The sequence below is a fragment of the Cinclus cinclus genome, chromosome 38 (genome assembly GCF_963662255.1).
Source record: "Cinclus cinclus chromosome 38, bCinCin1.1, whole genome shotgun sequence".
In the NCBI taxonomy this organism is placed as follows: domain Eukaryota; kingdom Metazoa; phylum Chordata; class Aves; order Passeriformes; family Cinclidae; genus Cinclus; species Cinclus cinclus.
The window spans coordinates 667,845-687,762 of NC_085083.1; the positions used below are offsets into that span (position 1 = coordinate 667,845).

General features: G+C 58.7%; 2 protein-coding genes across 3 annotated transcripts; both read left to right on the forward strand.

Annotated features, from left to right (window-relative positions):
- Positions 1-1,775: 1,775 nt before the first annotated feature.
- Positions 1,776-4,731, forward strand: ZBTB45 (zinc finger and BTB domain containing 45). Its single transcript, XM_062512536.1, has 3 exons — positions 1,776-2,715; positions 4,187-4,454; positions 4,635-4,731. Exons 1-3 carry the CDS (start codon positions 1,776-1,778, stop codon positions 4,729-4,731), a joined length of 1,305 nt encoding a protein of 434 aa, XP_062368520.1.
- Positions 4,732-6,778: 2,047 nt separating this feature from the next.
- TRIM28 (tripartite motif containing 28) lies at positions 6,779-19,320 on the forward strand. 2 transcript variants are annotated; one of them, XM_062512547.1, is made up of 18 exons: positions 6,779-6,996; positions 7,601-7,710; positions 7,759-7,918; positions 11,009-11,132; positions 13,233-13,349; positions 13,424-13,538; positions 14,484-14,630; positions 15,470-15,584; positions 15,986-16,087; positions 16,157-16,312; positions 16,396-16,435; positions 16,756-16,815; positions 17,180-17,444; positions 17,748-18,043; positions 18,459-18,555; positions 18,628-18,702; positions 18,797-18,931; positions 19,010-19,320. In XM_062512547.1, the coding sequence occupies exons 1-18, from the start codon at positions 6,798-6,800 to the stop codon at positions 19,145-19,147; spliced, it is 2,451 nt and encodes an 816-aa protein (XP_062368531.1). In that variant the 5' UTR covers positions 6,779-6,797; the 3' UTR covers positions 19,148-19,320. The 2 variants fall into 2 exon arrangements, with proteins under 2 accessions (XP_062368531.1, XP_062368530.1); XM_062512546.1 differs by having other exon boundaries at positions 7,786-7,918; positions 15,986-16,086; positions 16,168-16,312; positions 17,180-17,408; positions 18,797-19,320.
- Positions 19,321-19,918: the final 598 nt, after the last annotated feature.

Below are 19,918 nucleotides of genomic sequence, written 5' to 3' on the forward strand. Positions count from 1 at the left end.
AAAAAGGATCAAGAGAAATCCAGGCAGAACAACACAGGGGTTGTGACATCCCATGGAACATGGGTCAGCATGGGATGACACAGGTCTGTGTGGGGGGAGAGAATTCCACATGGAGTGACACAGGTCTGTGTGGGGGGAGAGAATTCCACATGGAGTGACACAGGTCTGTGTGGGGGGACAGAATTCCACATGGAATGACACTGGCCAGCCTGGGCCAATGTGGGTCAAACCCCACGGAGCAACAGTGGACACGGAGTGACGTGAATCAGAGAGCGGGGAAAAAGCTCAGTCAAAATGGAGCAGAGGGGAACCCAGCCCTATGGGGATCCATTTGGGGATCTATAGGGGATCTCTGGGGGTCTATAGGGGAGCCCAGCCCTACAGGGATTCCTACAGGGATCCCCAGACCATCCCTATGGAATCTATAGGGAGTCCAAACCTTATGGGGATCCCGGCAGAGATCCATGGGAGGTCTCCAGCCCCACTGGGGTCCCCATGGGGATCCCCGTGAGGGACTCTGTGGAGGCCTATAGGGGTCTGCAGCCTTATTGAGGTTTCTGGTCCTGACCTCGGAGTTCCTTATGGGGGTCAATAGGAGTCTGCATTGGGGTCCCCATAAGGGTTTGTAGGAGCCTCTTGTAGTCCCTATGGGGATCTCTATGGGGACATTGGGGTCCCCGAGAGGATCCCGCTCCCGGGGTCCCTATGGACGAGCCATAAGGAGCCACGACCCTGCGGAATCCCCGGCCCGCCAGGGGGCGGCATCCGCCCCGCGGCCGCTTTGATCAGTCTCTATGGCGGGAGGGGGACGCTCTGGCCCATCTCTATGGTGCGAGAGGGACGCTCTGGCCCATCTCTATGGTGGGAGCGGGGCGCGCCGGGCCACTCTGTGGTCCACAGTAGCTTCCTGTGCGGTCTGGCGGAAGTGACGTCAGAGAACGGCGGCGGCGGGAGCAGGAGCGAGGTGTGGGGGAGGGGCCGGGGGGGGGGGGTCCCGGAGGTTGTGGGGTGGGGGAGCAGAAACGTTCGGGTCGGTGGATCCCGAGGGGTCCAGGGTGGGAGACGAATTGGCTCGGGTGGCTCCGACTGTCGTGACAGGTCGGGGACATCCCGCCCGGTGTCCCTCAGGCTTCCCTGTGATGTCATCGGCACTGTGCGCGGCTCGCGGTGACGTCACACGGCATGTTCCCAGCCTCCGCCAGTGTCCCCATCGATGTCCCCAGACCCTGGTGACGCCACACGGGGTGTCCCCAGCCCCCGGTGATATCCCGTGGAACGTCCCCAACCCCTTCACTCTTTCCCCAGGTACCGCCAGCCTTGCCGCTGTGCCGCTGTCCCCACCGGCCCCGTGTCCCTGTGTGCATCCTCACCACCGCAGGGACAGCCCTCTGTCCGCACCGTCCCCGTGCCTACACCATCCCAGTGTCCCCACCGTCCCCGTGCCTACACCATCCCAGTGTCCCCATTGTCCCTGTGCCTACACCATCCCAGTGTCCCCACCGTCCCCGTGCCTACACCATCCCAGTGTCCCCACTGTCTCTGCTGTCCCAGTGTCCCCACCGTCTCCGTGCCTACGCCATCCCAGTGTCCCCATTGTCCCTGCTGTCCCCACCACTCTGCTCTTGACGTGTCCCAGCTGTCACTGCCATCTCTGTGTCCACTGTGTTCCCTCTCTCCCCACCGTGTCCCCGTGTCTCCTGTATCCCCAGTGTCCCAGTGACCCCAGTGTCCTCGTGTCCCCGTGTCCCCTCCATCCCCTCCGTGTCCCTGCTGCCATGCCAGAGGCCGTGCACTACATCCACCTGCACAACTTCAGCCGCTCGCTGCTGGAGACGCTCAATGGGCAGCGCGTGGCCGGGCAGTTCTGCGACGTCACCGTGCGCATCCGCGAGGCCTCGCTGCGCGCCCACCGCTGCGTGCTGGCCGCCGGCAGCCCCTTCTTCCACGACAAGCTGCTGCTGGGCCACTCCGCCATCGAGGTGCCGCCAGTGGTGCCCTCGGCCGCCGTGCGCCAGCTCGTGGAGTTCCTGTACAGCGGCAGCCTGGTGGTGGCCCAGTCCGAGGCGCTGCACATCCTCACGGCCGCCTCGGTGCTGCAGATCAAGACGGTCATCGACGAGTGCACGCAGATCATCTCGCAGGGCCGCGGCCCCGCCGCGCTGCCCCCTCCCCACAAGGTGCCGGGGCCGCCGCTGGTGCCGCCCCCGGAGCTCGAGGGGCTCTCAGAGCCGGTGCCGAGCGGCCACAGCCGCAAACAGCGGCAGCCGCTGCGCCTGGCGCCGCCGCTCAAGGAGGAGCGCGAGGACTTGGAGGAGGAGGAGGAGGAGGGAGAGGACGAAGGGGGGCCCCAGGAAGGGGTTGTCCCCCCAGGTGTAGCTCCCCCACCCTTCCCGGCTCCGGACCCCCCGTTTTTCGGCGCCCCCGAGGTTTTCCACGACACTTTCCTGCCTCCCTGGCCCAGCGACGACGGCAGCGGCTCCTTCGGGCCGGAGCGCGGCCGGGAGGCGCCTGGGGGGGACGGCTTCGGGTTTGGGCCCCCCCCACCTTTGCCACCGCCCTACGAGGGGGGCTTGGAGGGGGGCACTGTCCCCACAGCGCCCCCAGTGCCCCTGGCCGGGCCCGCCCGCGGCCCCCAGCCCCCCTACCAGTGTGGCCACTGCCAGAAGAGCTTCAGCTCCCGCAAGAACTACACCAAGCACATGTTCATCCACTCAGGTGAGCGGGGACATGGGCATGGGCTGGAGAGAGGTCGTGGGGACACACATGGTTCTTGTGGTGACGTACATGGATCTCGTGGTGACGTACATGGATCTCGTGGTGGCACACAGCAGTGCCCTGCGTCCATCCATGCTGACCTGGGTCGATTCCTTGTTATCCTGTTAGTTGAGCCCCATTGACCCACGTTGGCCTGTGCTGACCCATGGTGACCCATGTTGGCTTGTGTTGAGCAGTGCTGGCCTGTGCTGACCCATGTTGGCCCACATTGATCTGTACAGACCCACGTTGGCCTGTGCTGGTGGCTTCATTGGACACCGTTGACCTGTGTTGACCCTGTTGACATACGTTGGCCCTGTTGGTCCACACTGACCCCTGTTGATCCATTAACCTGTACCGCTCCATGTTAACCCATGATGACCCTGGTCACCCAAGATTGCTCCATGTTGACCTACGGTGATCTGTGGTGGCCCATGTCAATCCACAGTGGCAGACTGTGTTGATCTGTGTCCATCCTTATTGACCATCTTGATTCTGTTGAGCTGCTTTGACTCGGGGTGATCTTTGTTAGCCCATGTTGATGTGTGTTGGCCCACATTGGCCAGTATTGATCCATGTTGGCCCATATCAATCCCTGTTGACCTTTATTGGTCCATGTTGGCCCACATTGACCCATGTTAGCCCATATTGACCTGTATTGATCCATGTTGGCCAGTATTGATTCATGTTGACCCATCTAGATCCGTGTTAGCCCATATCAGTCCCTGTTGACCTGTACTGGTCCATCTTGGCACATGTTGACCCATGTTGGCCAGTATCGATCCATGCTGGCCCACATGGACCTTTATTGATCCATGTTGACCCACGTTGATCTGTGTTGACCTCTATTAATCTACACTGACCCACATTGATTCATTTTGGCCCACATTGACCTATATTGATCCATTTTGGTCCACATTGACCTATATTGATCCATTTTGGCCCACGTTGACCTATATTGATCCACACTGACCCATACTGATCCACATTGACTGGTATTGGTGTATGTTGAGCCCTGTTGATCCATATTGACCCACACTGCCCCACACTGACCAGTACCAATCCACGCTGCCCCTCACTGACCAGTACCATCCACGCTGACCCACGCTGACCAGTACCAATCCACGCTGACCCTCACTGACCAGTACCAATCCACGCTGACCCTCACTGACCAGTACCAATCCACGCTGCCCCACACTGACCAGTACCAATCCACACTGACCCTCACTCACCAGTACCAATCCATGCTGACCCACACTGACCCACAGTGACCCACACTGACCAGTACCAATCCACACTAACCAGTACCAATCCACGCTGACCCTCACTGACTGGTACCTATCCACGCTGACCTGTACTGACCCCTGCTGACCCACAGTGACCCACACTGATCCTCACTGACTCTAGCTGCCCCACGTTTGTATCTCCACAGGTGAGAAGCCCCACCAGTGCTCCATCTGCTGGCGCTCCTTCTCCCTCCGGGACTACCTGCTCAAGCACATGGTGACCCACACAGGCGTCCGCGCCTTCCAGTGCGGCATCTGCTGCAAGCGATTCACCCAGAAGAGCTCCCTCAACGTCCACATGCGCACGCACCGCCCCGAACGCTTTCAGTGCCGCCTCTGCACCAAGGGCTTCTCCCACCGCACCCTCCTGGAGCGCCACGCTGCCACCTCCCACCCTGTGCCCCCACCAGGACCACCGCTGGGACCACCACCGGGGCAACCGCTGGGACCACCACCGGGGCCGCCACCGGGGCTGCCACCGGGGCCACCACCGGGGCCACCGCCGGGGCTGCCACCTGGGCCGCCACCAGGGCCGCCCCCGGGGCTGCCACCGGGGCCACCGCCGGGGCTGCCACCTGGGCCACCACCAGGGTTGCCACCAGGGCCGCCGCCAGGGCCGCCGTTGGAACCTGGATTGGGCACGTGGCCAGGGCCGGACGCTGCAGGTGCTGGCCCCGCTCACACAGCATGAAGGGGCATTCCTGCTCCTCAGAGGGCCTTGAGGGTGGGCCCAGGGGTTCCTCGGTGCCCGTGGGTCTGGTGGAGCATCGAGGGTGAAGCCTGGAAGAGGCTGCTAAGACACTCTCTGATCGTCAGATTTGGGAAGTTTTGGGGATGTTCCCGGTGTCAGGAGAAAGGGGAAAGGGGACCAGAACACCCCAATTGGAATGGGGACGTGGGGAACCGCCGGGACTCTGAGCATCACCAGGATCATGGAACAAATCCTGCTGGGAACTGTGCTGAGGCACCTGGGATCCAGGAGGAGGTTGGCAATGGGCAATGCGGTGTCACAGAGGGCGAACGGAGGCTGGGAAGCTTGGTGGTTCTGGTGGTGGGGGGGTGATGACATTGTTGACCTGATGCCACCCCTGGAACGTTCTGGAACTGAGCTGTGCACAGGGATTGCACAGATGGACCACACCATGAGTCCAGAGGAGGCCATGGAGATGCTTGGAAGGCTGGACAGAGTGGAGGTGCCCGACCTGGAGAAAGGAGGGATTTAGGGACACCTGAGAGCTCCTTCCAGGGCCTGAAAGAGCTCCGAGAGCTGGAGAGGGACTTTGAACGAGGCCTGGAGCAGCAGGACACAGGGAATAGCTTCCTGGTGGGAAAGGAGAGGTAGAGGTGGAATTCTGGGGAGAAATTCCTGCCTGTGAGCAGATGGAATGGCATTGCCAGAGAAGCTGGGTCAGTGGAAGGCCCTTCCCCCCATAGCATTCCATGGGTCCATGACGGTGACTGTGACCCCATTCCAGCCATGGATGGACACCTGAAGGGACACAGGGTCCCTTCCTTGTCCCCTCCCCACTGTGTGGCTCCTGCCCCCAGACAGGGACAATGAACATGGGGGATTTATTGATTGTTTTGATGCCTTTATTGCCATTTTTTACACTAAAAATCTCCGTTGGCCCATGTGATGTGTCCTCTGCTCAGCTCTCCCACGCGGTCACTGGCAAGGGCCGTGGCAGTTCTAGCCACATCAAGGAGTCAAACTCATCCCTGTGGCCAATGGCAATGTCCTCCCTGGGTCATTTACAGCAGCCATGGGTGCAGGTGGCCACACCGTGTCCCCATGGGTGCCACATAGGGGTGGCAGCAGCCACAGGCCATGTCATGGCTCATCACAAACCCTGCTGTGATCCACATGGGGACACCCCAGAACCCCCAGGACACAGCCAGGGGACGTGGGGGAACACGGAGGGGGATGGGAGGGAACATGGGACACTGGGGGGGACACCGGGGAGGACACTGGGGACACTGTCCCAGGGCCACCAGTGCCCAGGCCCCCTCAGCTGTTGGTCCAAGTGCTGCCCAGGACCCTCCCACTAATGTCCCCAGTAGCCACGAGTGTCCTCCCAGCATTCTCAGTAACCCCCCGTGCCCTCCCAGTAACTCCCAGTGTCCCCCTTGCTGTACTCCCCAGTTCAACCTTTCAGCTCTCCCAGTCCCTTCTTGGTGTTCTCAGGCCCTCCCCAGTTCTGTTGTCCATCCTGCTCCGTCCCCCTCCAACTCTCCTAGTAACCCCCAGTGACCCCAGTAATCCCTTGTGCATCCCCAGTGCTCCCTGCGCTCCCAGTGACCCACAGTGATGCCGGTGACCTGCAGTGATCCCAGTAATTCCCAGTAATCCCCTATGATCCCATTAATCCCCAATACTCCCAGTCATTCCCCAGTTCTGCTCCCCATTGGTTTATCCCGCTGTCGATCACGGCCTCGTCCACGCTTCCCCGCACAACACTGATGCCGATTGGCCGGTCATTCCATGGAGTCCCCGCCTTCCCCAGGGCTCTTCGGCCGCTGATTGGTTCAGGTTCGGCCGCCGTGCGCGCTGACTGGGCCGCTCAAGTGCCGGAGGCGTGTTTCCGCCCTTTCTTTCTCTCCTGGTCCTCTCCAATTGCGCTGTCAATCTCCGCTAGTCCCCGCCCTACCATTGGTTCTCCTCACTGTCAATCTCGGTCAGGTTGCGATGATTGGCTGCACGCCAGGGTGGGGGCGGGAGGAGGAAGCAGTGTGGAAGCTGAGGGCTTTGCGGTAGCCATGTCGATGCCTCTGGCTGTGGCGGTCGAGAACGGCCTCGGGGCGAAGGGAGCGGGGCCACCGGAGCCGCTGGAGCTGTGCGGTGCCTGCCGGGAACGGCTCAGCCCCCAGCGGGAGCCGTGGTTGCTGCCCTGCCTGCACTCCGTGTGCCGGGAGTGCCTCGGAACCACGCCGGGAGCCGCCGGCAGCGAGGGGCAGGGTGAGGGGGAGGTGTGAGATGGGAGCACTGGCGCTTACTGAGGACACCGGGAGTTACTGGGTGTTACCGAGATTACCGGAGTTTACTGGCATCCCCGGGGTTTACTGGCAGGCACGTGGGTTTACTGGGATCACTGGTGGTCAGTAGGATTTTTGGGGTTTACTAGGAATGCTCGGCGTTACTGGGATCACTGGGTTGTGGAGGACACTGAGGATTACTGGGAGCTCAGGGAGCACTGGGAAGGTGCTTGGGTTTACTGGGATCGCTGGGAGTTAGTGGGTTGCTCCAGGATTTACTGGGAGCTCAGGGAGGGGACCCCAATATCCACCCCGGGGGACACTGTGACCCCACCGTGGGACTGTCCCACCCCGGGGGACACTGTGACCCCATTAGTGACTCCTTGTCACCATCCCTGCCTTTCTCTCTGGGGAGGTTTTGGGGGCTCCAGGGACATCTCTGAGGTCACATCAGTGGCCATGGTGGCCCTGGGGCTCCGTTTTGGAGGACCCTAGCCCCCACCCCACTAATGAGCCAGAATTTGGTGACAAGTGGAGGTGCCAAAGGAGGGTGTGGGGTGACTTTGTTCTCTCTCTGTCCCCCGCAGTGTTCGATTGCCCCGTGTGCCACCAGCAGTGTCCCCTCAGTGACATCATGGAGAACTTCTTCCTGCAGGACAGCGGGGCTGGGACAGCCTTGGGCCAGGGCAGTGGGCAGGTACTGCCTCATTAGTGCTAATTAGTGATGATTGGGAGGGGAAGGGAGGTTCCCCAACGTGTCCCTTGTCCCCAGACCTGCACCAACTGCGAGGACAACGCAGCGGCCACCAGCTTCTGCCTGGAGTGTGCAGAACCGCTGTGTGACACCTGCGTGGAGGCCCACCAGAGGGTCAGGTACACCCGGGACCACACCGTGCGGGCCTTGGGTGAGTCCCTGTCACCTTCTGTCACCTGTCACCCCCTGTCCCTGCCCTTTACAAGGTGCTGACCCTTTCAGTGGATCTGTCCAAGTGCCATTTCCTGTCTTACCCTGATGCTATCCTGGTGCCACTCCTGGTCCTGTCCCAGTTCCATTGTGATGCCATCTCAGCCCCACGCCCTGTGCCATCACCCCATCACCATTCCCAGCACTGTTCCCAGTGCAGCCTTATTCCCACTACATTCCTGTTCCCATTCCCATTTTCCCATTCTCATTTTCCTATTTTCCCATTCCTGTGTTCCCATTTTCTCATTCCTGTTATTTTCCTGTTATTTTCCCGTTATGTTTGCATGGTCCTGTTTTCCTGTTATTTACCCATTCTCCCATTATGTTTTTTCCCATTATTTTCCCGTTTTGCAATTTTCCCATTCCCCTGTTACGTTCCCATTACATTCCCATTATTTTTCCATGTTTGTTCCTGTTTTCCTGTTATGTTTCTGTTATTTTCCCATGTTCAGTACCATTTTCCTGTTATGTTCCTGTTATTTTCCCATTTCTACCGATACATTTTCATTGTTTACATTCCCATTATGTTCCCATTATTTATGTTCCCATTATATTCCTGTTGTGTTCCCATTCCCATGTTCCCATTTTCCTGTTATTTTCCCATTATTTTCCCATTTTCCTGTTCCTGTTATGTTCCCGTTATTTATGTTCTCAAGTCCCCGTTATTAATGTTCCCATGTTCCCATTCTTTTCCTGTTCTTTTCCTGTTATTTATGTTACCGTATTTATGTTCCCATTATTTACGTTCCCCTTCTTTTCCCCTTCTTTATGTTTCTGTTCTTAATCTTCACATTTTTTACGTTCCTGTTATTTACATTCCCCTTTTCCCATTCTTTACATTCCCAGAATTTTCCCCGTTCCTTACTTTTCTGTTCTTTACATTCCCATTATTTATGTTCCCATTACTGATGCTCCCAAGTTCCCGTTATTTACATTTCCATTATTTATGTTCTTGTAATTTTCCCATTCTTTATGTTCCTGTAATTTTCCCATTCTTTACGTTCCCATTATGCTCCCGTTCTTTACATTTCTGTTACGTTCCGGTTCTTTGCATTCCCATTATTGACGTTCCCGTTCTTGATGTTCCCATTCTTGATGTTCCCCTTATGTTCCGATTATTGACATTCCCATTATTGACATTCCCATTATTGACGTTCCCGTTCTTGATGTTCCCATTCTTGATGTTCCCCTTATGTTCCGATTATTGACGTTCCTGTTATTGACATTCCTGTTATTGATGTTCCCATTACATTCCCATGCTTTACGTTCCTGTTACGTGCCCGTTCTTGACGTTCCCGTTCTTGACATTCCCTTTATGTTGCCGTTATTGACGTTCCCGTTATTGATGTTCCATAACATTCCCATTCTTTATGTTCCCATTGCCTTCCTGTTATTGATGTTCCAATTATTGATTTCCCATTTCGTTCCACTTCTTTACGTTCCTGTTGCTGACGTTCCTGTTCTTTATGTTCCTATTAGGCTCCCATTCTTTACGTTCCCGTTATGTTCCTGTTCTTTCCATTCCTGTTATGTTCCAGTTCTTTACATTCCCATAACGTTCCCATTCTTTCCATTCTCGTTCTTTCCTTTCCCATAACGTTCCCGTTCTTCCCGTTCCCATAACATTCCCTTTGCGTACCCGTTTTTTCTGTTCCCATTGCGATCCCGTTCTTTCCATTCCCATTGCGTTCCCGTTCTTTCCGTTCCTGTTGCGTTCCCGTTCTTTCCGTTCCCATAACATTCCCTCTCTTTCCGTTCCCATTCTTTCCGTTCCTGTTCTTTCTGTTCCTGTTCTTTCCGTTCCCATAACATTCCCTCTCTTTCCGTTCCCGTTCTTTCCGTTCCCATTCTTTATGTTCCCATAACATTCCCTTTCTGTTCCTGTTCTTTCTGTTCCCGTTCTTTCCGTTCCCGTAACATTCCTGTTCTTTCCATTCCTGTTGCATTCCCTTTCCGTTCCCGTTCTTTCCGTTCCCCTGACATTCCCTTTCCCTTAATGTTCTTTCCCTTCCCGTTCTTTCCTTTCCCATAACGTTCCTGTTCTTTCTGTTCCCCTGACATTCCCTTTCCCTTCCCGTTCTTTCCCTTCCCGTTCTTTCCGTTCCCGTTCTTTCCGTTCCCCTGACATTCCCTTTTCCTTCCCGCTCTTTCCGTTCCCCTGACATTCCCTTTTCCTTCCCGCTCTTTCCATTCCCCTGACATTCCCTTTCCCTTCCTGTTCTTTCCATTCCCCTGACATTCCCTTTCCCATAACATTCCCATTCTTTCTGTTCCCCTGACATTCCTTTTCCCTTCCCGTTCTTTCCGTTCCCCTGACATTCCCTTTCCCTTCCCGTTCTTTCCATTCCCATAATGTTCCTGTTCTTTCTGTTCCCCTGACATTCCCTTTCCCTTCCCGTTCTTTCCCTTCCCGTTCTTTCCGTTCCCGTTCTTTCCGTTCCCCTGACATTCCCTTTTCCTTCCCGCTCTTTCCATTCCCCTGACATTCCCTTTCCCTTCCCGTTCTTTCCATTCCCCTGACATTCCCTTTCCCTTCCCGTTCTTTCCGTTCCCGTTCTTTCCTTTCCCATAACATTCCCATTCTTTCTGTTCCCCTGACATTCCTTTTCCCTTCCCGTTCTTTCCGTTCCCCTGACATTCCCTTTCCCTTCCCGTTCTTTCCATTCCCATAATGTTCCTGTTCTTTCTGTTCCCCTGACATTCCCTTTCCCTTCCCGTTCTTTCCCTTCCCGTTCTTTCCCTTCCCGTTCTTTCTGTTCCCCTGACATTCACTTTCCGTTCCCCAGACATTCCCTTTCCCTTCCCGTTCTTTCCGTTCCCATTCTTTCCTTTCCCATAACGTTCCCGTTCTTTCCGTTCCCGTTGCATTCCCTTTCCGTTCCCGTTTTTTTCCTTTCCCATAATGTTCCTGTTCTTTCCGTTCCCCTGACATTCCCTTTCCGTTCCCGTTCTTTCCATTCCCCTGACATTCCCTTTCCCTTCCCGTTCTTTCCCTTCACGTTCTTTACGTTCCCGTTCCCCGTGTTTGCAGGCGGGCTGGGGCCGAGCCCGGGGCCGTGCCGCGCGCACCCGACGGAGCCGCTGGCTCTGTTCTGCAGCACATGTGACACCCTCACCTGCCGGGCCTGTCACCTGGGCAGCCACCGCGACCACCCGTGAGTGCTGCCCTGCTCTGTGTGCCTAATTAGCGCTAATTAGCGATCAGCCAGTCCCAAATATATCGGGGGGTTGGAAAACGCAGGTGGGATCCGGGCTGGGAGAAGGGGAGTGGGTTTGGGGGAATGAAAATTCACCTGCCCAGCGAGGCCACCCCAAAGGTGGCTGTAATTAATTGATTAATTGATTTGATTAATTGTTTACTGAAAAACAGCTGGAGTTGGCCCTACGGGTTAATTACTCTTTTTAATTAGTGACTGGCTTGGTAAGCTAAGCTCGTTAGCTGGGCAGGTGCTGAAGGGTTGAGAAAGGTGAGGATTAATTAGCAGAAGGGGGTTTGAGTGGCTGGAACTGGAGAGAGGTCATTAATGACTCATCAATTAATGATGTTATTGGTTGTTTAAATTAATTTATTTTCTAACCAATCTCAGTCGAGTTTTGTTTATGGTTTTGCTGCTTTTTATTGGTCAGGCTTCTGGGGGAATCAATAAGTAATTTGATTAGTTAGCTGAGTGGATTTTTAATTGGCTGGTTTACCTTATTAATTAGTTTACTTGATCATTAATGGTATCAGAAGCTTTTTTGTTAGGTAAGACCTAAGTGAATTAACGTAGTTAGGGATTAAATGAGAGAATCTGTTTACTGGGACATCTCATTAACTAAAAACCCTTAATCCACTAACTAACTTAATTAGATAATTGATGCCTAATGAGGACTAATTAGCTTATCAATGGTTAATGACCTAATAAGATTAATTCTCCTTTCTACTCCCCCTTTTCCACCCTTTTTCTTCCTCACTTCCCCTTTTCCTTTTTCCTTTTCTCCCTTTTTCCTTTTCCCCACTTCCCCCGTTTATCCTCCTCCCTGTTTTTCTTTCTTTCTCCCTCCTCCCCATTTTGTCTTCCCTTTCCCCTCTTCCTTCCCCATCTTTTCCCTCTCCCCCTTTTTTCCTTTTCCTTTCCCTTCCCTCCTTTTCTTCCTTTTTGCCTTTTTTCCTGTTTCCTCCCCATTTCTCCCTATTTTCCCCTGTTTTTCTCCATTATTTCTCTCCATTTTCCCCATTCTCTCCCGATTTCTCCCCATTCTCTCCCGATTTCTCCCTGTTTTCCTTGTTTCACCCCACTTCCCGTTTTCCCATTTTTCCCCATTTCCCCCCCGTTCTCTCCCTATTTCCCCATTTTCCCCATTTCTCCCTCTTCTCTGCCCATTTCCCTGTTCTTTCCCCATTTTCACTTGTTCTTTTCCCATTTCTCGTGTTTTCTCCTCATTCTCTCCCCATTTCCCCCATTTTTCCATTCCCCCTGTTCTCTCCCCATTGTCTCCTCATTTCCCCACGTTACCCCCCATTTCCCAATTCCCTGTTTCCCCCGTTCTCTCCCCATTTTCCTGTTTCCCCCATCCTCTCCCCGTTCCCCCATTTTCCCATTCCCCCTGTTCTCTCCCCGTTGTCTCCTCATTTTCCCCCATTTACCCCCATTCCCTCTCCATTTTCCAATTCCCCGTTTCTTCCCATTTTCCTGTTTGCCCCCATTCTCTCCCCATTTCCCCATTTCCCCCATTTTCATAAACCTTTTTCCCCTCCGTTTCTCCCGTTCTCTCCCCATTTCCCCCCCGTTTCCCCCGATTCTCTCCCCATTTCCCCCTCATTTCCCCCCATTCTCTCCCCATTTCCCCCATTCTCTCCCCATTCCCCCCCGTTTCCCCCCATTCTCTCCCCATTTCCCCCTGTTCTCTCCCCATTTCCCCCCCCCGTTTCCCCCCGTTCTCTCCCCATTTCCCCCCCGTTTCCCCCCGTTCTCTCCCCATTTCCCCCCCCATTTCCCCCCATTCCCTCCCCATTTCCCCCCGTTTCCCCCCATTCTCTCCCTATTCCCCCCCATTTCCCCCCATTCTCTCCCCATTTCCCCCCCATTTCCCCCCGTTCTCTCCCCATTTCCCCCCCATTTCCCCCCATTCTCTCCCCGTTCCCCCCCGTTTCCCCCCATTCTCCCCCGTTTCCTCCCATTCTCTCCCCATTTCCCCCCGTTTCCCCCCATTCTCTCCCCATTCCCCCCCGTTTCCCCCCATTCTCTCCCCTGTTGCCCCCGTTCCCTCCCCAGCTCTCAGCCCCTGGAGGACGCCGTGCGCCGGCAGCGCTCGGTGCTGGCCGCGCTGCTGCAACGCCTCAGTGACAAACACGCCGTGCTGCAGCGCTCCACCAAGGAGCTGCATGCCTTGTGGGTGTCCCCCCGTCCTTGTGGGTGTCCCCCGTGTCCCCCCCCGGTGTCCCCTGACCCCCCGTGTCCGGCAGCATCCGGCGGGTGACAGACGTGCAGAAGCGCGTGCAGGTGGAGGTGAAGATGGCCGTGCTGCAGATCATGAAGGAGCTTAACAAGCGTGGCAAGGTGCTGGTCAGCGACGCCCAGGTGAGTGTGGCGGCACCGCGGTGGCACCAGGGGTGGTGGCGGTGTGTCCGTGTGTGCGGTGGTGACACCGGGTGGCAGCGGTGTTCCCGTGTGTGCCGTGATGGCACCGGGAGTGGTGGTGCTGTCCCTTGTGTGCTGCAGCGGGTGGCAGCGGTGTCTCCATGTGTCCTGGTAGCCCCGGGTGGCAGTGCCATCCACTGTGTGGCCACAGGTGGCAGCGCTGTTGCCGTGTGCTGCATTGGCACTGGGGTGGCAGTAGTGTCCCTGTGCATGTCCTGGTGGCCCTGGGTGGCAGCGGTGTCCCCCTGTGCCCGCAGTGGGTGGCAGCAGCGTCCGCTGTATGGCACCGTGGTGGCAGGGGACGGCAATGCTGTCCCCTGTGTACCCGCAGTGGGTGGCAGCGGTGTCCCCACATGTCCTGGTGGCACTGGGGTGGCAATGCCATCCCCTGTGTGGCCCCGGGTGGCAGCGCTGTCTCCATGTGCTGCAGTGGCACTGGGGTGGCAGTAGTGTCCCTCTCTGTGGCCTCGGGTGGCAGCGCTGTCCCTGTGTGCTGCAATGACACTGGGGGTGGCAGCACTGTCCCCTTGTGTGTCCTGGTGCCACCGGGGTGTCAGCGCTGTCCCCTGTGTATCCGGTGGCACCGGGGTGTCAGCGCTGTCCCCTGTGTGTCTGGTGGCACTCCGGAGTCAGCACTGTCCCCTGTGTGTCCGGTGGCACCGGGGTGGCAGCGCTGTCCCCTGTGTGTCTGGTGGCACTCCGGAGTCAGTGCTGTCCCCTTGTATGTCTGGTGGCACCAGGGTGGCAGCATTGTCCCCTGTGTGTCCAGTGGCACTGGGGTGGCAGCACTGTCCCCTTGTGTGTCTGGTGCCACCGGGGTGGCAGCGCTGTCCCCTGTGTGTCCGGTGGCACCGGGGTGGCAGCGCTGTCCCCGTGTGCCCGCAGCGGGTGACCGAGGGGCGGCAGGAGCAGCTGGAGCGGCAGCACCGTGCCCTGAGCAGGGCGCAGCGGCAGCAGGAGCACGTCCTGCGCTTCGCGGCGCGAGCCCTCGACAGCCCCCACGGCACCGCCCTGCTGCTCTCCAGGAGGCTGGTGAGGAGCTGACCCCCCCAAAATACCCTCAGGGCACCCCCGGGTGGCTCCTTGGGCAGGGAGGGGCTGGCACCTGGGGACACTTGGGGACATTAGTGTCCTTTGTCGCTGCGCTCTCAGAGCGGAGCCATCCCCAGGCTGTGCTGACCAGCTGGTGAGGGGCTGAATCCCCCCAACCCCCCCCCCCCCAGATTCCTCTCAGAGCCCCCCAGACCAGGACCTCAGGCCAGGATCCCCAGAGGTGACCCTTGGGGATACCTGGGGACAGTTGTGTCCCTCTGTCACCAGGACTCTGTGCTCTCAGAGTGGCACCATCCCCAGGCTGTTCTGGGCAGCCAGACCCCCCTCAGACCTCCCTGGGGCCCCCCAGACCAGCACCTAGGGCCAGGGTCCCCCTGGAGTGGCACCTGGGGACACTTGGGGACAGTTGTGTCCTCTTGTCACTGGGACCGTGCTCTTGAAGTGAAGCCAACCCTGGGCTGTGCCTCGTTTCACCTGGCCTCAAGTGTCCCCTGTGTCCCCTGTTTTGGGGCTTAAGGGGTCACAGGACAGTCCCCAAGGGATGGCTTGTCCCCAGATGTCCCCTGCTGTCACTGCACTGGTGTCCCATGGTGCTGGAGCCAGGGGCTGTCCGTTCCAGGTTCCCTCAGAACGCCTGGCAGGTGACAGGTGCCACCAGGGTGCCACATCCTGTTGCCCTCACTGCGGTCCCACACATCCCCTGGGTGTCCCTGCACTGCGACAACGTCCCTGGGATGCTCTGCCCTGTAACCACGTTGTGCCACCCCCTGTCCCGGGCAGTGTCCCCAAGTGCTGCTGTCCCCCCCCCCCCATCCCAGATCCACTCGCAGCTGCTCCGGGCACTCCGGGTCACTGTGGAGCCCCTGGAGCCCCAGGGGGACATGAAATTCCAGTGGGACCTGCAGGCCTGGACCAAGAGCGCCGAGAGCTTCGGTGAGGGGACACTCAGGGGACACCAAGGCACAGGGAACAGTGGGGACAGGGGTGTTGTGTGACAAGGGACAGCAGGGACCAGAACATGGAGAGACAAAGGACAGGATGTCCCAGGGAGGGGGTGATGGGCGACAGAGTGGGTCCTAGGTGGGAGGTGACAAAGAGCAGAGGGTCCCTATATGGGGGGTGACAGGGGGGGTGAGGATGGGGGTGACAGGGGATAGGAGGTCCCAGAGTGAGAGGTGACAAGGGACAGGAAGTCCCTGTTTGGGGAGCTGACAAAGGACAGGAGGGGTGAGGATGGGGGTGACAAGGGACAGGAGGTCCTGGGGAGGGGGTGACAAGACACAAGGGGTGTCAGGGGACCCCAGGACCACCCTGACACCCCTCCCCCCTGCCAGGCACCATCATTTCGGAGCATCCCCTCCCCCCTTCGCTGAGCCCCCCGCCCTTGCTGAGCCCCCCCGCTGCCAGCCCCCGGGACCCCTCCCCCACCTCGCAGGTACTTTGGGGGGACATTCCCAGGGGTCCCACCCCCCTGGGAACCCCCTGGTGATGTCTCCCCCTGCGATGTCCCCCCCAGGCCACGGTGATTAGTGGGGGACAGGTGACCCCCGAGCTGCTCCTGCAGGAGCAGGAGCCCCACTGGGCTCCTGAGAGCCCTGAGTGTCCCCCCCAGCTGTCCCCCCCCCACCTGGACCCACAGCCACCTGAGACCCCCGAACTGGGTGAGTGAGGGAACACGGGGAGGGGACACAGGGAGGGGATATGAGAGGGGACAGCAGGCAGCCCCTGATGTGTTTGTCACCAGCCACCAGCCCCCCTGAAAACAGCGTCACTGGAATGAGGAGGTGAGTGGGGGATGGGGGTCCCTGTCCCTTGTCACCCCCCCACCCCCCCCAATTGTCACCTTATGTTCTGCTCCCTTCTGTCCCTTGTCACCCTCCCATCCTGGTCCCTCCTGGCCTTGTCACTCCATGTCCTAGCACCCCCGTCCCTTCTCGGCCTTCCCCTCCCTTGTCACCCCCCTGGATCTCCTGTCCCTTGTCACCCTCCCAGACCCCCTGTCCTTTGTCCCCCCCAGACCTGTCCCTTGTCACCTTGTCACAAGGGTGACATTTTAGGGCTCCCTGGCTGCCCTGACAGCCCCCTGCCCCCCGTTGTTATCCAGGAGGAAACCAGGGAGTTCTCCCAACGAGGAGAAGTTCGTTAAGAAGCTGCTCATTAAGCGGTAATTGGAGAATGCGAGAAGGGAAAATGGACCCCTGGGACCCCTCTGTCCTTTGTCACCCCTGGCCAGGGCCACCTGCAGCCCCTCCCATCCCTTCCTAAAGGTCCCTTGGCCAGGACATCCCTTGTCCCCTGTTCCTGGGGTCTCCCCATGCCAGGGGTTGGCCAGGGCCCCCCAGCCCTTGTCCCCCTGTCACTGTCCAAGCATTGTCACTGTCCCTTGTCCCCCTGTCCCCAGTGCTCCCGAGCCTTGTCACTGTCCCTTGCCCCAGAGTGCCCAGGGACTCCCAGCACCCCAAACTCCCAGGACCTCTCCCCTGGAGGTTTGGGGGTTCCCCCCAGCCCTGTCCCTGCTGTCCCCACAGGAGGGGCCCCCCCGGGGCCCAGGACAGCCCCCGGCTCCCCAAGGTGCCGCGGGTGAGCCTGGAGCGCCTGGAGCTGGACCTGGAGCTGGACCCGGCGCAGCCGCCTATGTTCCGCATCTTCCCGGGGCCCTCGGCTGAGGAGTTCAGCGTCATCGTCATCGAGCAGGGGAGAGCGGGGACACCGGGGGCAGCAGGGACGATGCAGCCACACAGAGCCTTCCCTGTCAAGGTGAGTGTCCCATGTTCCCCTCCAGTCCCCACCCAGGTGAGTGTCCCCCATGTTCCCCTCCAGTGCCCACTGTCCCCTCCCCATGCAGATGAGCATCCCCTGTCCCACTCCCATCCAAGTGAGTGTTCCATGTCCCTTTCCCTGTCAAGATAAGGGTCTCCCATGTTCCCTTCCACTGTCCCCCATCCAGGTGAGTGTCCCCCGTCTCTGTCCCTATCCCCTTTGTCCCTATCCACGTGAGTGTCCCCAGTGTCCCTCCCCATCCAGGTGAGCACCCCATGTTCTCCTCCCTTGTCAAGGTGAGGGTCCCCCCTCCCTGACTGTGTCCCCCCCATGCAGGAGGAACAGCAGGAGTCGCCCATCGGAGACATCAGGGACACCAAACCTGTGGGGCTGCTGCCCCCTCCCCCAGGGGAGCCAGGCCCTGTCCCGGGCTCCTCCCCAGGCCTGGGGCTCCCGGTGGTCCCGGCAGGACTCCCGGTGGCCCCAGCAGGACTCCCAGTGGGGGTCCCAGGGCTCCTGGGGGTCTCATGCTGCCGCGTGTGCGGCCAGGCCGGGGCCGTGGTGATGTGTGATTGCTGCCAGCGCTGCTTCCACCTGCACTGCCACCTGCCTGCCCTGCAGGATGTGCCCAGGTAAGGGATCCACCGGCATCCACTGCCCCTCAGCGCCACTCTGGGCCCTAGGATCCACTGTTCTGTGTCACCTCCCTGGGACCTGGGATCCGCTGTCCCGTGTCTCCTCCCTGGCATCTGCTGGGATCTTTTGGATCCTGGGATCTCCTGTTCCTAATCCCTCTAGGAATCCCCCACTGACCCCAGATCTCATGGGATCCCCCTTCCCCACCCCCAATAGTCCCTCCCCTCAACCCCTAGGGGTCCCCAGGTGCCAATCCCATGGGATCCCAGTCCCATAGAATCCCATTTCCAGTCCCTTGATCCCAGACCCATGGGGCTCCCTGGGTGCCAATCCCATGGGATCCTGTTCCCAATCCAATTCCCACTCCCATGGGATCCTGTTCCCAATCCCATGGGATCCCATTCCTGACAGCCCCGAGTGGACGTGTTTGCTGTGCCAGGAGCTGCCTCCACCCAGCCTGGACATGGAGCAGGGGTCCCCCCTCAAGATGAGCCCCCAGGACCAGCAGGTAAGAGTGGGGGCAGTCCCGGGGTGGGGATCCCAACGCTCCTGCCGGCATCTCAGCATCCCAACCCCGCAGAGGTGCGAGTTCGTCCTCCTGGAGCTGCTGTGCCACGAGCCCTGCCGGCCCCTGCATCGCCTCTCCAGCTCCCCGGTGAGCCCAGCAGGATGGGGGCTGTGGGATCTACTCCCAGGAGATGCCCCAGGCTGTGGGACCTGCATCCCTGACCCCGATCCCCACCCTACAGGATGGCCGAGACGCCATCGACCTCACGCTGATGCGGGCACGACTGCAGGAGAAGCTGAGCCCCCACTACCGCAGCCCCGAGGAGTTCGCCCGCGATGGCTGGCAGCTGCTGCGGCAGTTCCACCGCCTCACCGAGGTTTGGGGACCCCCTGAGGGTCTTGGGGGAGTTCTTGGGGGGATCCAGCCTCTCTGGAATTCCCCATTTTTCCCCCAGGACAAGGCTGACGTCCAGTCAATCCTGGAGCTGCAGCGTTTCCTTGAGAGCCGCCTCAGCGCCGTCTTCGGGGACCAGAAGTTCTCACGGCTCCTGCTGGATCCCGAGGAATCCCTGGAGATGTTCCCAGTGTCCTAATTCCCCCTCCCTGGGGGGCTGAAACCCCTCCCAGGACCCCTGTTTCCCCCTGGGTCCTGGTATCTTCCCCCTCCACAGTTCTGTTTTCCCCCTGCACCCTGCCCCAGAGCCTTCCAGGACATGGGGATGTCCCTGTCCCCCTGAGGTCAGTTGGAAAAATACAGACCTGTCTCAACCTCCTAGATTCTCCCTCATTTCAGTGCTTGGATTTGACCTGGATTTTCCTGATTTTCCCTCTTTTCAGGGCTCAATTGACCCCTGTGTCCCCCCATTTTCCCTTCTGCTGCCCCACCACTTCCATCTATGCTGCCTCCCCCCCCCCCGAGCTGGTGGGAGCTGGGAGCTGGTGGGATGGAGTTGGGTGGGCCTGGCAGCGCTGAGAGGGGAGGGACTGGGAGGGAAAATGGTCCCAACACACCCCACCGGCCCAGGAAATATGGCTGCGCCCATGAGGAACATGGCGGCGGTCATCGGGAGAAAGGCCCTCAAGCTCCGCCCCCGGCGCAGGATTGGCTGGTAGGAGCCGGGAAGAGCCGAACGCGGGAGAAAGATCCGCGGAGATTCGAAGTTGCTGCCGGAAAGAGCCGAAGGACAAAGATCGGTGCTTTTCGGAGAGCCTCGCTCTGCCTTTTTCCGGAGGAGCCCGAAATCTTCCGGAAAGTACCGAAGCGGGGTCGAAGCGCCGCAACGAGTCGATCTCCTTCCGGAAGAAACCGAAGCGCCTTCGGGCCCGCCCGAGTCTTTCCAGAAACTCCTGAGGGGTCCCGAACC

What these genes read in the sequence shown, in the direction of transcription:
- ZBTB45 (XM_062512536.1), top strand. Translation starts at nt 1,776, where the DNA reads ATGCCAGAGGCCGTGCACTACATCCACCTGCACAACTTCAGCCGCTCG. An exon ending in GCACATGTTCATCCACTCAG is followed by an intron (nt 2,716 to 4,186) that starts GTGAGCGGGGAC and finishes GTATCTCCACAG; the next exon opens with GTGAGAAGCCCCACCAGTGC. An exon ending in CCTGTGCCCCCACCAGGACC is followed by an intron (nt 4,455 to 4,634) that starts ACCGCTGGGACC and finishes ACCACCAGGGTT; the next exon opens with GCCACCAGGGCCGCCGCCAG.
- TRIM28 (XM_062512546.1), top strand. Translation starts at nt 6,798, where the DNA reads ATGTCGATGCCTCTGGCTGTGGCGGTCGAGAACGGCCTCGGGGCGAAG. An exon ending in ACCAAGGAGCTGCATGCCTT is followed by an intron (nt 13,350 to 13,423) that starts GTGGGTGTCCCC and finishes CGTGTCCGGCAG; the next exon opens with CATCCGGCGGGTGACAGACG. An exon ending in ACCTGAGACCCCCGAACTGG is followed by an intron (nt 16,313 to 16,395) that starts GTGAGTGAGGGA and finishes GTTTGTCACCAG; the next exon opens with CCACCAGCCCCCCTGAAAAC.